Source organism: Labeo rohita, chromosome 10, assembly GCF_022985175.1.
Source record: "Labeo rohita strain BAU-BD-2019 chromosome 10, IGBB_LRoh.1.0, whole genome shotgun sequence".
Classification (NCBI taxonomy): domain Eukaryota; kingdom Metazoa; phylum Chordata; class Actinopteri; order Cypriniformes; family Cyprinidae; genus Labeo; species Labeo rohita.
Genome location: NC_066878.1, coordinates 9,567,939 through 9,581,179, shown reverse-complemented (window position 1 = coordinate 9,581,179; position 13,241 = coordinate 9,567,939). Strand labels below are relative to the sequence as shown.

Here is a 13,241-nt window from a genome sequence, read left to right as displayed (position 1 = left end):
TCGGTCACATATTCTGCCATCGGGTAAATATATTACTTACCCTAAACGTACTTTATGCATTCCATCTCCAAAAGGAGATTTAAAATCTTTCAGATCTCTTTGTCATGAAGGAAAGTGTTCTGGTTTCAGAGAATAAGACTACTGGATCTTAATTTCATTATTTTGCGAGGAAATAAAACGTTCTTACCGTCGTCACGTAGATTTACGAATCCTACTATTTAAAACTGCTTAATATTCATGAGCTTAATCTTTGTAATTGGATGGCTGCTGCGCAGCGTCAGTATCGCCTAATTAATATTCATAAGACGGTCTTAGGCATTGGACGTCTACCAAACAACGTTAGCATGACCTATTTTATATTCATGAGCTAAGACTTCTCGACAACCCACCAACGCAAAAACCGGACCAAGTGCAAAATACTTTGAAACTTTGCTGTGGCGGCAGTGGACAGATACTTAGAGCACCGTGTAACACAGAAAAGGTAAGTTAAACTTTCTCAACGGTAAAAAGTTCAGACAAGTCAGAGAAAATTACGTTTTCTTAATAGGATGACGTTACGGTAATCAAAATTGCGCAACATCCAGAATCACAGGGACTTGGTTCTCTGCTGACATGCAAAGACCTGTGCCTTGGAAACATCAGATAGCAGAGACATAACAGTAATGTTTTTATATTTAAGTAACTAAACAATAATAAAATCATATGAAAATATTCTCTGATTTCAGAAAATATTCTAATCAGTTTAGTGTTGTGTGATCAACAGGAAATAATTTCACCTGCCATTAAGACCTAGAACAAACATCCTTTATTACTCCTGAAAAAGTTGTTTAATATTTAATCTGGCCAATAAAATGTCTACCTTCTACATGTACAGTATGCTATTTGAATTAGCCTCATTGATGTTGTAGCAGTGTGTGAGTCTGAATATGAGGTGCATTGATGTAAGAACAGTAATTTTAAGATAGGGCGTTGGCTGCAGGGATTTTCTGCATGTTCTTTCAGCCTCTGAAATCTGTTTCTTATTAAAGATTTTCACTCCAGACATCTAGCCACATGTCTACGGCATGGACTGACGGGGTGAGAGACTCCACTGGACAGTTTGTGTCTGAATTATGTGCAGAAAGGAATTCACCTCATGAGAGTGATATAAAATATCCAATGTCTGTCTTTGATGTCCATAATTCCCTGTAATTATCAGGTGCACATTCCGAGGAAGTAAAATACACAAAAATTATTAGGCCATGTCTGGCATGGATTATTTAGTTTTTGTCCCTTTTCCCATTTGGACATTTTTTGCTGGCGGACAGTGACAGGCACTGAATTCAGTGTGATTATTTCTAAGGTGATTTATATAGAAATGTGTTTTCGCACACAGTCTGTAAATGAATAACAATGGGATACGTGATGCTGATACAATGCACACTGAAATAGAGGAACCAAACTCCCTGTACATACTGCAAGACAAGTATTGTATTGTATCAAGGGCACATGGACGGTCTCATGTGTTTGAGTCACTGCCCTGGGACTAATTATGAATCAGAAGCCAGTTGCAACAAACCTCCTTAAAACCTCCTTGGTTTGTTATTAAAACAGATTGGAGAAGTTTAGCATTACATGTCTTGCACACCAGTGGATCCTCTGCAGTTAATGGGTGCCGTCAGAATGAGAGTCCAAACAGCAGATAAAAACATCACAATAATCCAAAAGTAACCCAAACAGCAAACGAAAAGCTGTGTGTTTGTAAGAAACAAATCTATCAAGATGTTTTTAACTTCAAACCATTGCTTCTGGATAAAATATGAGTCCTCTATTCATAATATTGGTTTCTCCAGTGAAAACGTCTGCATCAGGAGAGAAATATGCACACATCAATCACCATTTTCAAGCAGTTCTAAATATTCTGGTGGATTTTGATGTGAGAGGACAACAGGGGATGGACTTTTTAACTGGAGGAAGCATTATTACAGATTATGAACTACTTTGTCCATAAGTGTCATAAGTTTAAAGTTAAAAAGCCATAAAGATGGATTTGTTTCTTACAAAAATGCAGCTTATTACTTTACAAGATGTAAATTGATGGACTAGAGTCGTGTGGATTGCTTGTAGATTATTGTGATGTTTTTATCAGCTGTTTGGACATTCTGACGGCACCCATTCACTGCAGAGGATCCGCTGGTGAGCAAGTGAATGCAAGTGAAGTTTCTTCAAATCTGTTCTGAAGAACAAACTCATCTACATCTTGCATGGTCTGAGGGTAAGTGCATTTTCATTTTTGGGTGAAAAGGGTTTTCTTAGGAAATTACCCTCAAAAACATTTGATGTGGACCATCAACTGATCTCTCTGTTGCTCATTTACATCTGCTCCATGCAGATCCAGTTTTGCGTTGGTGAAATGATCTTGTGTTCTCCTGATACCAAGAGCACAGTAGGGACCTGTAAAGCATTTGCCGTTCCCTTAATGTCAGATGAAAAGTGATTCATTTCCTCTCCATTTTTGCTTGTTGGGGCCTTTTTTTTAAAGCATATGTAAAAACATTTAGGTAAGAACCCGGGGGATTTGTGCCCAGTTTTTTGTATCCTGCTCTGTGTATTTCAATACGCATACAACAGCAGACGGATATCAAGTGAGTGCTACAACAAATATTAGTGTTAGACTGTTTGCGTTGGGTGTTAACGTTTATATGAACATCACAGGACAGAGTTAAATAAATACATTTTTTAAAAGTTAAGAAACAGCTTTTATTATTATTCTCTGGATTTTGCTGATTGATCAGTTAAGCGTTCAGATAAATGGCCATCCATTTTTAAAGCAGCCTTGGTTCCATTAGTATTTTTACCATAAGACTAAACAGCTATGAGGTGAATCACAACATTACACAGAAAGGGAAAGAACTACAATCCCATGAAGCTTTGCAAATGACATAGTATATAGAAATAATATATATTATGTTTATTGCAAAATAGGCATTTCTATACCAATATATAAGTAGTTTGAGAGTATAGGGTGGGTTCATGGGAGTGGGCTGATGCTAAAGGGCTCTTTTGGTTGATTTGCTTATTTCGATTTTCTGATTGGTGGAGATTTTTTTTGAGTTATGGGTAATGTAGTTTTTCACCAGAAATTCCACAGTTAAACATTCATATTTAAAACAAAAAATAATAATACATCGTTTCGAATCTGTAAAGACTATACATTTATTTGTGTGCGCTCACACACGCTTTTTTAAAATAATAATTAAAAAAACAGGATGCGCTTTCTGCCGTCTCGGTCTCTGTGAACTTGAGCATGAAACGTTGAAACTCTGTGTATACTTGCCTTACAGACATGAAAAATATATCTATAGAAAGTGAGATGTCTATTTTTAAATGAACCAATTCAAATAGAAAACAAATCTGCATGAAACATGCATACAGGTGCATCAGTTACTGCGGAGATGACGAGTCAGTGTCGCCGACGTAATCTCTTAAACCGAAAACAAAGCGCTAGTTTATCAATAAATTATTAAAACGTTAATGCAGTCTCCTTGCTGTTTTCCCTGACACATTTATAATTATTACATCTGCAGGTGCACTGTGGCAAGCTTTTTTTGCGTGCACTGAGCGCTAATTAGGCAATGTAGGTCTCATTATTATGATTTTATGCTTTATTAATAAACGTGCAACTAATAGTCGACTAATGCTTAAAATGAATGACTACTAGTCAACCAGAAAAATTGAGGGCGGCCCTAAATAATGCACACCGTGGCTTTAACAAAAGCATATACTAAAATAAACCTGACGCAGTACACAGTAGGTCAATCTTTAACGGTTTATGAGTTACCATTAAAAATCAATTCCTCTGTGGAGAAAATTCCAGAACCCACACAAAAAATATCTGACCGCAGAATGGCGTGACCAAATGAAGTGTTCCAGAACAGCATGTAATAAGTAACCTATTGTTAGTGCCATGTCTCTTTAAGAGAAACATTATAAACAATTATAAACAGCATAATTATATGGTGCTTTAAATGTGGCCCCAAATTAACCCCACTTGCCTACAGAGGGACGGTAGTCTTGTTTGAGTTTCCTCTTCGTCAAAGTATATTTAGGAGCGCAGATCAAGAGTACTAGGGTTACGCCGCTGGCCAGCCGTCTCGCCTGTTCTTCTTACCGCTGCTTCACAGGCTTCCTGTTTCCAAGCTTTTGCCACATTCTTCAGCATGTAGATCATGCCAGCTCAACACTCTCCCAAGACCCCCTCAATTTTCCCAACTGTGTAACAGGGTTGATTCCATTACCATACCCATGTCAGATGACCCATGTTGGCTAAACAGAACCATTTGTGCCATAAAATGCATTTTAAACAAAAACAGTATCCAACATATGTTTCTCTGTTTGGGTTAGAGCATATGCACAGTGTGCTCATGTGTGTGGTTTTCGAATGCAGTAATTACTGTAAAAGTTATGTTTTCGGCTAACCAGCAGGTGATGTCATAGCCCAGCTTGGTCGCCTTCATCATATGCACCGCACCCTTTTATGAGCCTGCAAAGAAAAATAAGTTGTTAAATGCACGCAAAAGCAGCATAAAGGAGGAAAAAACATGGTCAGTATCACCATTTTATTTTTCTCTTCAGCTGAGGCTCTCAAGCTGCCTCGTATCGCATCAACCAATGGGTCGCAAGCAGCGTGACTGTTCCAATTCTTCCCCTCGTTTGCTTTGGCTGCTATGTTCGCCCGACTGTGTTCCAGATGCTGGTGCATGAGGTCATCCTGAAACCAGATTCCAGTCTCAACAGTCTGCCATCTCCCTAGAGATCACATTAAATATTTGACTAAAACAGGGGTTTGTCAGTTCGCCATTACATCAGCGTCTATAAAAATGCCCCCATTCACGCTTATCTGTGACCCATTTAGCGGGTTCCCTTATTTGCTCTTTATTTGTTTTAATGAAACTGTTTGCTGTTAATTATAACCATATGAACAGAGCTGTAGTCTAGCGGTTAGCACATGTGCATGTGTGGGTGACATGAGATCGAATCCAGGGTGATTTATAAAAATCTTTGGAAGAAAGTTATTAAGGAAAAATAATAATAGTGAAAAAATGTGTATAGTAATAATATAAAGGCCCCACTTTTATTCTATATTATAAACAATCTTATAAAATTAAAGGAGTTGTTCACTTCCAGAATTAAAATTTCCTGACAATTTACTTACCCCCATGTCATCCAAGATGGCCTCATATAGCTTTTCATCTGAAAGATGTATGTAGTAGCAACTTTACATTGCTGCTCAATCTAATGTTAACCTAGAAATATGTGCGCTATTATAGTGCGGAGTGCATGACAGACGGAGGCGCCGACGCGCTTACTTGCTCTTAATATACTCCGTCATTTTTGGTCATACAGATAAAATACATCTTTAGAATCTGTAAAAACTCTATGTTTATTTGTGTGCACTCAGAATAACAACGAAACGTTGTGCTTTTGTAAAACAGTTAAAGCAAACAAGATGCGCTTTCTGCTGTCTCAATCTCCGTGAACTTGAGCGCCAAACTCAGTGTACACTTGCCTTACAGATATGGAAAAATATATCTATAGAGAGTGAAATGTCTACTTTTAAATGAACCAAATAAAATAGAAAACTAAATATTCTCAGATTATGTAATCTGTATGAAACATGCATACAGGCGCATCACTACTGCGGACATGACAAGTCAGTGTCGCCGACTTCATTTTTTGATCCGAAAACAAAGAAACCGCTAGTTTATCAATAAATTATGAAAACGTTAACTGTTTTTCCCTGACACATTCATAATTATTACATCTGCCAGTGTGCTGTGGCAAGTTTTTTTGTGCATGTTTGAGCACATAAGGCTATGTAGGCAATTAAAGGCTTGTTATTATGATTTATGTGGTTTATAAATAAACATGAGACTAATCAAATAATGCTTAAAATGAACAACTACAACCAGAAAAATTTATTCGAGGGCAGCCCTAAAATTTTGGGGGGAAAACATTCCAGGATTTTTTACCATATAGTGGACTTCAACAGTGGCCAACAGGTTAATCACCTTTCCAACGTGATTATGTAATGCGTGAAGATGCGCATGTGCACTGCAGAGCTAGTGCAAGATGAGCATTTGTGGTTAAAAAGTATATATATTTTTTTTATTTGTTAGAAAATGGCCAATCGTTTTGCTAGATAAAACCCTTATTTCTTGGCTGGGATCGTGTAGAGCTCTTTGAAGTTGCACTGAAATTGCAATTTGGACCTTCAACCCATTGGCCACCATTGAAGTCCATTATATAGAGAAAAATCCTGGAGTTGTTTTCCTTAAAAAACTTAATTTCTCTGTGACTGAATAAACACAAACATCTTGGATGACATGGGGATGAGTAAATTATGAGTTCATTTGAGAAATTTTCATTCTGGAAGTGAACTTCTCCTTTAATGTCTCACTTTAATTAAATTGAAGAATATTTTATTTTTTCTTTATAGGTCTTTTTAGAAAAACAAAACGTTTTTACTTTTTCTCAGCTAGAAAAAGAAGAAAATAGTAGGCCTAGTTAAAAAATGGTATCCTCAGAAATGTTTTATGAATCCAGGCCCTGTCCTCTTTTGACTGTCCCATAAAAACACCATAAATCTCACTTGAAAAAGTATGAGCCCATGATCTTTGAGCTTTGGTGAGCATGACTGTTAGAACACAGCTAAAATGTGATCCCTAAATGTCTATCTGCTCTGTCATTAAAGTTAACCGACCAGGAAACACAGAACTGAAAAAAAAAACTATCACGAACAGCACATTTCAGAAGTCTTCAAACTTTCGGGAAAACATGAGCACTTACGCCAAGTCCTGTAATAGTATCTAGCATATTTAAACCTCATTACTGTTCAAATACTTCTCCTATGTCCATTAAAAATACTTCTGTTTGTTTAAAACAGGCATGGATGGAAGGTTTAGTTTTAGGTGTGTTAATAGGACTACTGGGCCGGCACAGCGGACGCAAAGTCGCAAACCATTCGCTATGCAGAAAAATAGGTCTGTGATTCTGGTTTTGGCAGTGATGTTTGACAACTTGAGTCGAATTTATTTATGGCCTGCACAGGCCAACTTGCTCAATTTCTTTTGAAAGTCTAGCAGCTCACTGACAATAAAGGAGATTAGTTTCAAGTTCAGATTCGCAAAGGAGACAGGAAAGTAAACCCATTGTTTTTCCTAAGACTTTGGGACTTATGGCAAACCACAACCATTAGTTAGGCTAGCTGACAGTCAACCCACCTAGAAAGTGTTCAGATCTGATGCTCGGCTGCATGCTAAATAATTAACCAGATATGTAAGCTCAATGCAGAAGTGTCATAGAAGTATATGAGAGGATCCCTCTTCAAACATTGTCAAAGAACTGTTAACATTCCTCATCCCACCACATGCATACCAGACATACTTATACAGGAAAAAATCAACGTGATCAAATGTACCCGCATGCTAAAAAAACACAAAGCATTGCACAAAAGTTAATATTTCCTTCCCAAGGAACGTTTGGTAACCAGGCATGGGAAAATTCCCAGTGATGATTTGTTCTGGCGAGTGAAACAATATGTAATTCAAACCAGGCACTCGTTGCAATGTGATCCGGTGTTTTTATAATCGAATATCTCAGAACAAATTTAATATTTATTATACTTCCTACCCTGGTTCACGAATCATTTGATTTAGGTATGAATGCGTGTAATGAATGTGTTGTTTTATTATTACCGATTAGATTTATCATACTGAAAGGTGGTCTTTCATCCCGTCTGCCTGTCCGCAAACCCACTTTACAGCTGAAATTAACCGCTATCAGATGGAGATAAGACCTGAGCACAGTAAAAAAAAAAAAAAGCATGTGCTGTTTGCTGTTGCCTGTGGTTACATAACAACTTAAAGCAATTTGGTACCCCCGCCTAAAGGGAAAACGGAACAAACACTCTCTTATCAATAAATGTCCTCACTCAGTGTTTCCTGAGGAAACTCTGAACACTGAGCACAGCGAGTTATGTGAGGGGGTGTGAGACGTGTTACAACAAGATGTATTTCTTTTCAGCATTTGCACATCATGATGTATTTTTATGACCTAATTGTATGAGGTAATCACTGTTATTATTTCTCACAGCATTTCGCACGGTCTGCTTGGCGACTATGGCCAGCCGTTCCAACTGTTTTTACTGTCGCGACGACCTCAGTGGAAAAAAGTTTGTGAGGAAAGACGAGAAACAAGTCTGTGTGCGATGCTTTGACAAGTTCTGCGCCAACACCTGCACAGAGTGTCGGCGCCCAATCAGCACCGAATCCAAGGTAACGTGTGATAGCAGGATCTGTTATGTTTGTTTTTTCCATGGGTGGATTTGCAGAAAATTACAGAGAAGCCAAGTTTTACACTCTTTCAAGAAGCAAAGGTTTTACAACTTCAGTTATCTATTGCACTAACCTTTACACTATCAGTCACTTGTTGCATTAAAACATTAGGATTTGAAGTCAAAATTGCAGTAGAGAGGCTTTTCATAACATTTTGTCACATGATTCTTCAGAAATCATTCTGATATGTTGATTTGCTATTCAAGAAACTACTTATCAATGATGAAAATGTGCTGCTGCTTAATATTTTTGGAAACTGTTATATCAAGTGTGTACATTTCTCAGTTGTGGTTCTTGTCTGTGTAGGAGCTCCACCATAAGGGTCGTTACTGGCACTCGGACTGTTTCCGATGTGCCAAGTGCTATAAGAATCTGGCCAAGGAGTCTTTCACCTCTAAGGATGACAGGATCCTCTGTGGGACGTGCAGCTCACGTGAGGATGCCCCTCGCTGCCACGGCTGCTACAAGCCCATACTGGCAGGTAGGTGGACAGATAGTCTCTAAACATTGTGCTGTATATGTATTAAGCATAAAATGTATATATAAATACCAAATATGTTATTTGTTCCAAGTATATACTGCCATTCTCTTATGCTTATCAAGGCTACGTTTATTAGTTCAAAATGAAAGAAAAAACAGTAATAATGTGAAATATTATTACTGTTTAAAATAGTGGTTTTTAATTTTAATATATTTTAAAATGTAATTTATTCCTGTGATGCAAAGCTGAATTTTTTTTCAGCTATTACTCCAGTCTTCAGCATCACATGATCCTTCAGAAATCGTACTAATATGCTGATTTATTACTTTAATGATCAATGTTGGAAATAGTTGTGCTGCTTAATATTTATTTATTTATTTATTTTAACCTGCGTTTCTGTTTTCAGGATCCTTTTATGAATAAAACAGTTCAAAAGAACAGCATTTATTCATCTTTATGTCTTTTTAATACATCCTTGGTAAATAAAAGTATTAATTTCTTTCAAAAAAAAAAAGAAAGAATAAAATGTACTGACCACAAACTTAAAAATGGTAGATTATATTGTTACAAAAGATTTTTTTAACTTTTTATTTATTAAAAAATCCTGAAAAAAGTATCACAGGTTCCAACAAAATACTGAGCAGCACAACTGTTTCCAACGTTAAAACATTAATAAATCAGCATATTAGAATGATTTTTCAAGGATCAGTGACACTGCAGACTGGAGTAATGATGCTGAAAATTTAGCGTTACCATCACCATCATTCCATCAGGAATAAATGACATTTTAAAATATATTCACATAGAAATCTGTTAATTTACATTGAAATAATATTTCACAATATTACTGTTCTTTCTGTATTTTTAATCAAATAAATGCAGCCTTGATGAGCATAAGAAACTTATGATTTAAACTGATCCCAAACTTTTGAAAGAAAGTGTATAGTGTATGTTAATATGTAATTTTATTATATTATAAACTGATATTTCTTATCTAATTCATTTGCTCAACAAGAACAGGAATTTCTAGACTCAAAATGTAGGAGGCAATTTTAAAAGTGTGATTTCTGGACTAAATTGTGGAAATTTATAAAATCCTAGAAAGTAAAAATCTTAATAATAATAAATAAATAATAAATAAATAAATGTAAAAATTATAATGACTGTAATTTAAATAATTATTAGTGTGTGTATATATATATATATATATATATTATTTTTATATAGGCTATTGCCACTCCTAGTTTCTGTAAACAAACTTATTACAGCAGAGCTCCCAGAAATATCTTGAGGGGCCTTTAAATATTGTCTTTTTGACAGTGGGGGGCCTTGGAGTCTTAGTGCTTAATTTGTATGTCATTTTTTCCTGTGCAACAGACCTTTTTCCATTTTCCTTTCCCGTGTTTTTTTTCCAGGCACTGAGAATGTGGAATACAAAGGCAACTCGTGGCATGATGAGTGTTTCATCTGCTATCAGTGTCAAAAGCCAATCGGCTCCAAAAGTTTCTTAACAAAGAACAACAACATCTACTGCAGCCCTTGCCACGAGAAGAAATTTGCCAAACAATGCGCTTGCTGCAAGAAGGTAAGAGTCATAGTACAACTGAATAGATTTTTATGACTTCTTACTTCTAAAGTTATAGGTTACTATATATTTTGTGAATACAAAACATGTTCTTTTATTTAAAAAAAAGACATTTTATATGACATAACACGTTGCTTCAGTCTATTGTTTCCACATGTTTTGGCCCTCTTCCTCCAGCCCATTACCACAGGAGGTGTGAATTACCAGGACCAGCCGTGGCATTCTGAGTGCTTTGTGTGTTCCTCCTGCCAAAAGCCCCTGGCTGGCACCCGCTTCACCTCCCATGAGGAAAAGGTCTACTGTGTGGACTGCTACAAAAGCACTGTGGCCAAAAAATGCGGCGGCTGCCAGAATGCCATTACAGGTTTGAATCCACACACACATATGCACTGACGTCCATTATTCTTTTTAAAAGTTCTGTATTTGAATTGAACTAAAGTGACAAATAAATCAACCTTGTCTCATTCCACAGGATTTGGCAAGGCTACGAACGTAGTGAACTATGAGGGTGGCTCTTGGCATGATTACTGCTTTAACTGTAAGAAGTGCTCCCTCAACCTGGCAGAAAAGCGCTTTGTAGCTCACAATGGAGACATATATTGCTCTGACTGCTCCAAGAAGCTGTAAGCGCCTGATGATTGTGGAGAAGCAGAAGAGTGAGATTTCTTTAGAAAAATAGCAGCTTTCATTTGAATTTATACAAAAATCCCACATAAGTATGTTGAAGTATTGACAAAGGCTTCTGTTATGTTGGTTCTGGCTTCTTTATGAAGGGAGTTTGATATTTCCTGTCAGGAACGTTACGTTTACCTAGAGGCTTTGATGGGAAAACGTATCCTCTCTCTTTCCAAAAGCCCATTTGTCTCAGGAAAGATAGTAAGAGAGGATGAAAGATGAATAATGACTAGAGGTGTGTATTAGGAAGGTCAAGTCTGTTGTTTTAAACATATTACTGGCACATCTGTGTTTCAAATAATGTTTGGGTTATAACTCTTAAATCTTTAACAGCTTGTAATTACAGACACTGAAACGTTCAGTACTATGTGGTTCTGTATCTTTTAGATTAGTTCTTTGGGACTTGATATACTGTTTGTACATTTTTGTCATTCTCATATAAAAACTCCTACTGGAAAACAATGAAATGTGTAGCTTTTGACTGTCTTCTAACTTACACATTCTGCTTAATGTAACTAACATGACAATTATGCTATTTCAGTTGTGTATGATCTGAGAAAAAAATAAAGTTAAGATTCTGTCATTTGTGTTTGTTAAAAGCCGTGTGTTTTTTCATACAGCAGCGACATCTAGTGGTACAATACACCACAGAATTAGTAAATGACCCATTACAAATCAGTATGCAGAATTTAAAGACTTTCAGTTTTCATTTTTTCATAAGTTTTCATACTGTAGAAAATATGTTTATTGTATTGTATATTCTTTAGTTTTGAATATTTTTTTTCTTTTTTTTGCTGCCAGTTTAGTGTATATATGTAGTGAAAATATATATAAATATCATATTAGTGGTGTGCGGTGTTCTGAAATAACAAATAAAAATCTTGTCCCAATCATGTTTTCTTAATATATATATATATATATATATATATATATATATATATATAGTTAACTTTTAACACTTTTTTGACTCCTTACCCTTACGAAAATGAACCATGGTTACCAAAAAAACATGGTTACTAGTTAAACCATGGTAACCACACATTAACCACGGTCTTGCTACACTAACCATAGTTGAACCATGGTATTCGTAGTAAAATACGGTTTACTTTAAATTTCACCAAACTCATTACTTACTAAAAAAAGTCCCACAGATAATGTTTTTAATGCTATTATTTTGACGTAACAAATTGGTTATATCTAAGTGTGTGAGTTGTTTACTTACTTTTTTTTAAATTATTTTTCTCCTATTGTAGCAGAATCAGACTGATTCGGGAATGCGCACGAACACAAGAGGCAGGATTTATCACATGAACCAATCATATCCTATTACCAATCATAGCCTATCATAACCAGTCATATCCAATCATATCGCGATAGGAGAGGGAGACGAGTGAGACGCAGATTCCCGCTGTAACTTTACCTGCTGGTGTCGCTGTTGGACAATGTTGAGTTTTAATAATCGTTCCAAATCTGTGAGAAGAGTGGTGTGCGATTATGACATAGGGGAACGTTATTGGAATCACTTTCAGAACGTTTTTTCCCCAGATGATGAAAGATAAAAACGTTGACAGCCAATTGGAATCCATAAGAATTTAAGGTACAGTACAGTTTATACTTTTGCTTGTGTGTGTGTGTGGTTTTTATTTAAGAACTTACCAATGCACAAATGAATAGAGGGTTTGCACTCTAGTTACGATTTGGTCAGTCACCCGGATGCGCGGTTATATTGGAGATACTCGGATGTAAACAACAGCATGGATTGCATGGTTAATGTACTACTGAATATGCTGTTCTGCTAATTCATGCTGACTAAACCACGGAAAAAACGTGTAGAAGCTGTTAATTCATATAGAGAAGGACTTCGTATGTAGAAAAGGATGCAAAGTTTTGACAAACTAAAGTTAATAGGTGGTAAAGATACGCACAAGCAGTATTAAGATGTTAAGATTAATATTTCACCTATCTGACCGGAAATAAGAACAAACACGTTTGTTGCCGAGGTTCTTGCCCTGGAAATCCTAGTTTAGTTTGGCCAACCACAAACGCCTTCTTTCCTCAGACAGTTTTTGTACTCTATGGAACTTTTGGTAGTCTATAGTACCCAAAACATGACAATAATTGACCA

The 13,241-nt window shown here is 36.3% G+C and overlaps 1 protein-coding gene across 3 annotated transcripts; it reads left to right on the top strand.

Annotated features, from left to right (window-relative positions):
• Positions 1 to 362: 362 nt before the first annotated feature.
• fhl1b (four and a half LIM domains 1b) lies at positions 363 to 11,699 on the top strand. 3 transcript variants are annotated; one of them, XM_051121434.1, is made up of 6 exons: positions 363 to 481; positions 8,134 to 8,315; positions 8,682 to 8,856; positions 10,272 to 10,441; positions 10,619 to 10,805; positions 10,914 to 11,699. In XM_051121434.1, the coding sequence occupies exons 2-6, from the start codon at positions 8,160 to 8,162 to the stop codon at positions 11,066 to 11,068; spliced, it is 843 nt and encodes a 280-aa protein (XP_050977391.1). In that variant the 5' UTR covers positions 363 to 481; positions 8,134 to 8,159; the 3' UTR covers positions 11,069 to 11,699. The 3 variants fall into 3 exon arrangements, with proteins under 3 accessions (XP_050977391.1, XP_050977390.1, XP_050977392.1); XM_051121433.1 differs by lacking the exon at positions 363 to 481 and adding an exon at positions 1,686 to 2,254; XM_051121435.1 differs by lacking the exon at positions 363 to 481 and adding an exon at positions 2,290 to 8,050.
• The last annotated feature ends 1,542 nt before the right edge of the window (positions 11,700 to 13,241 follow it).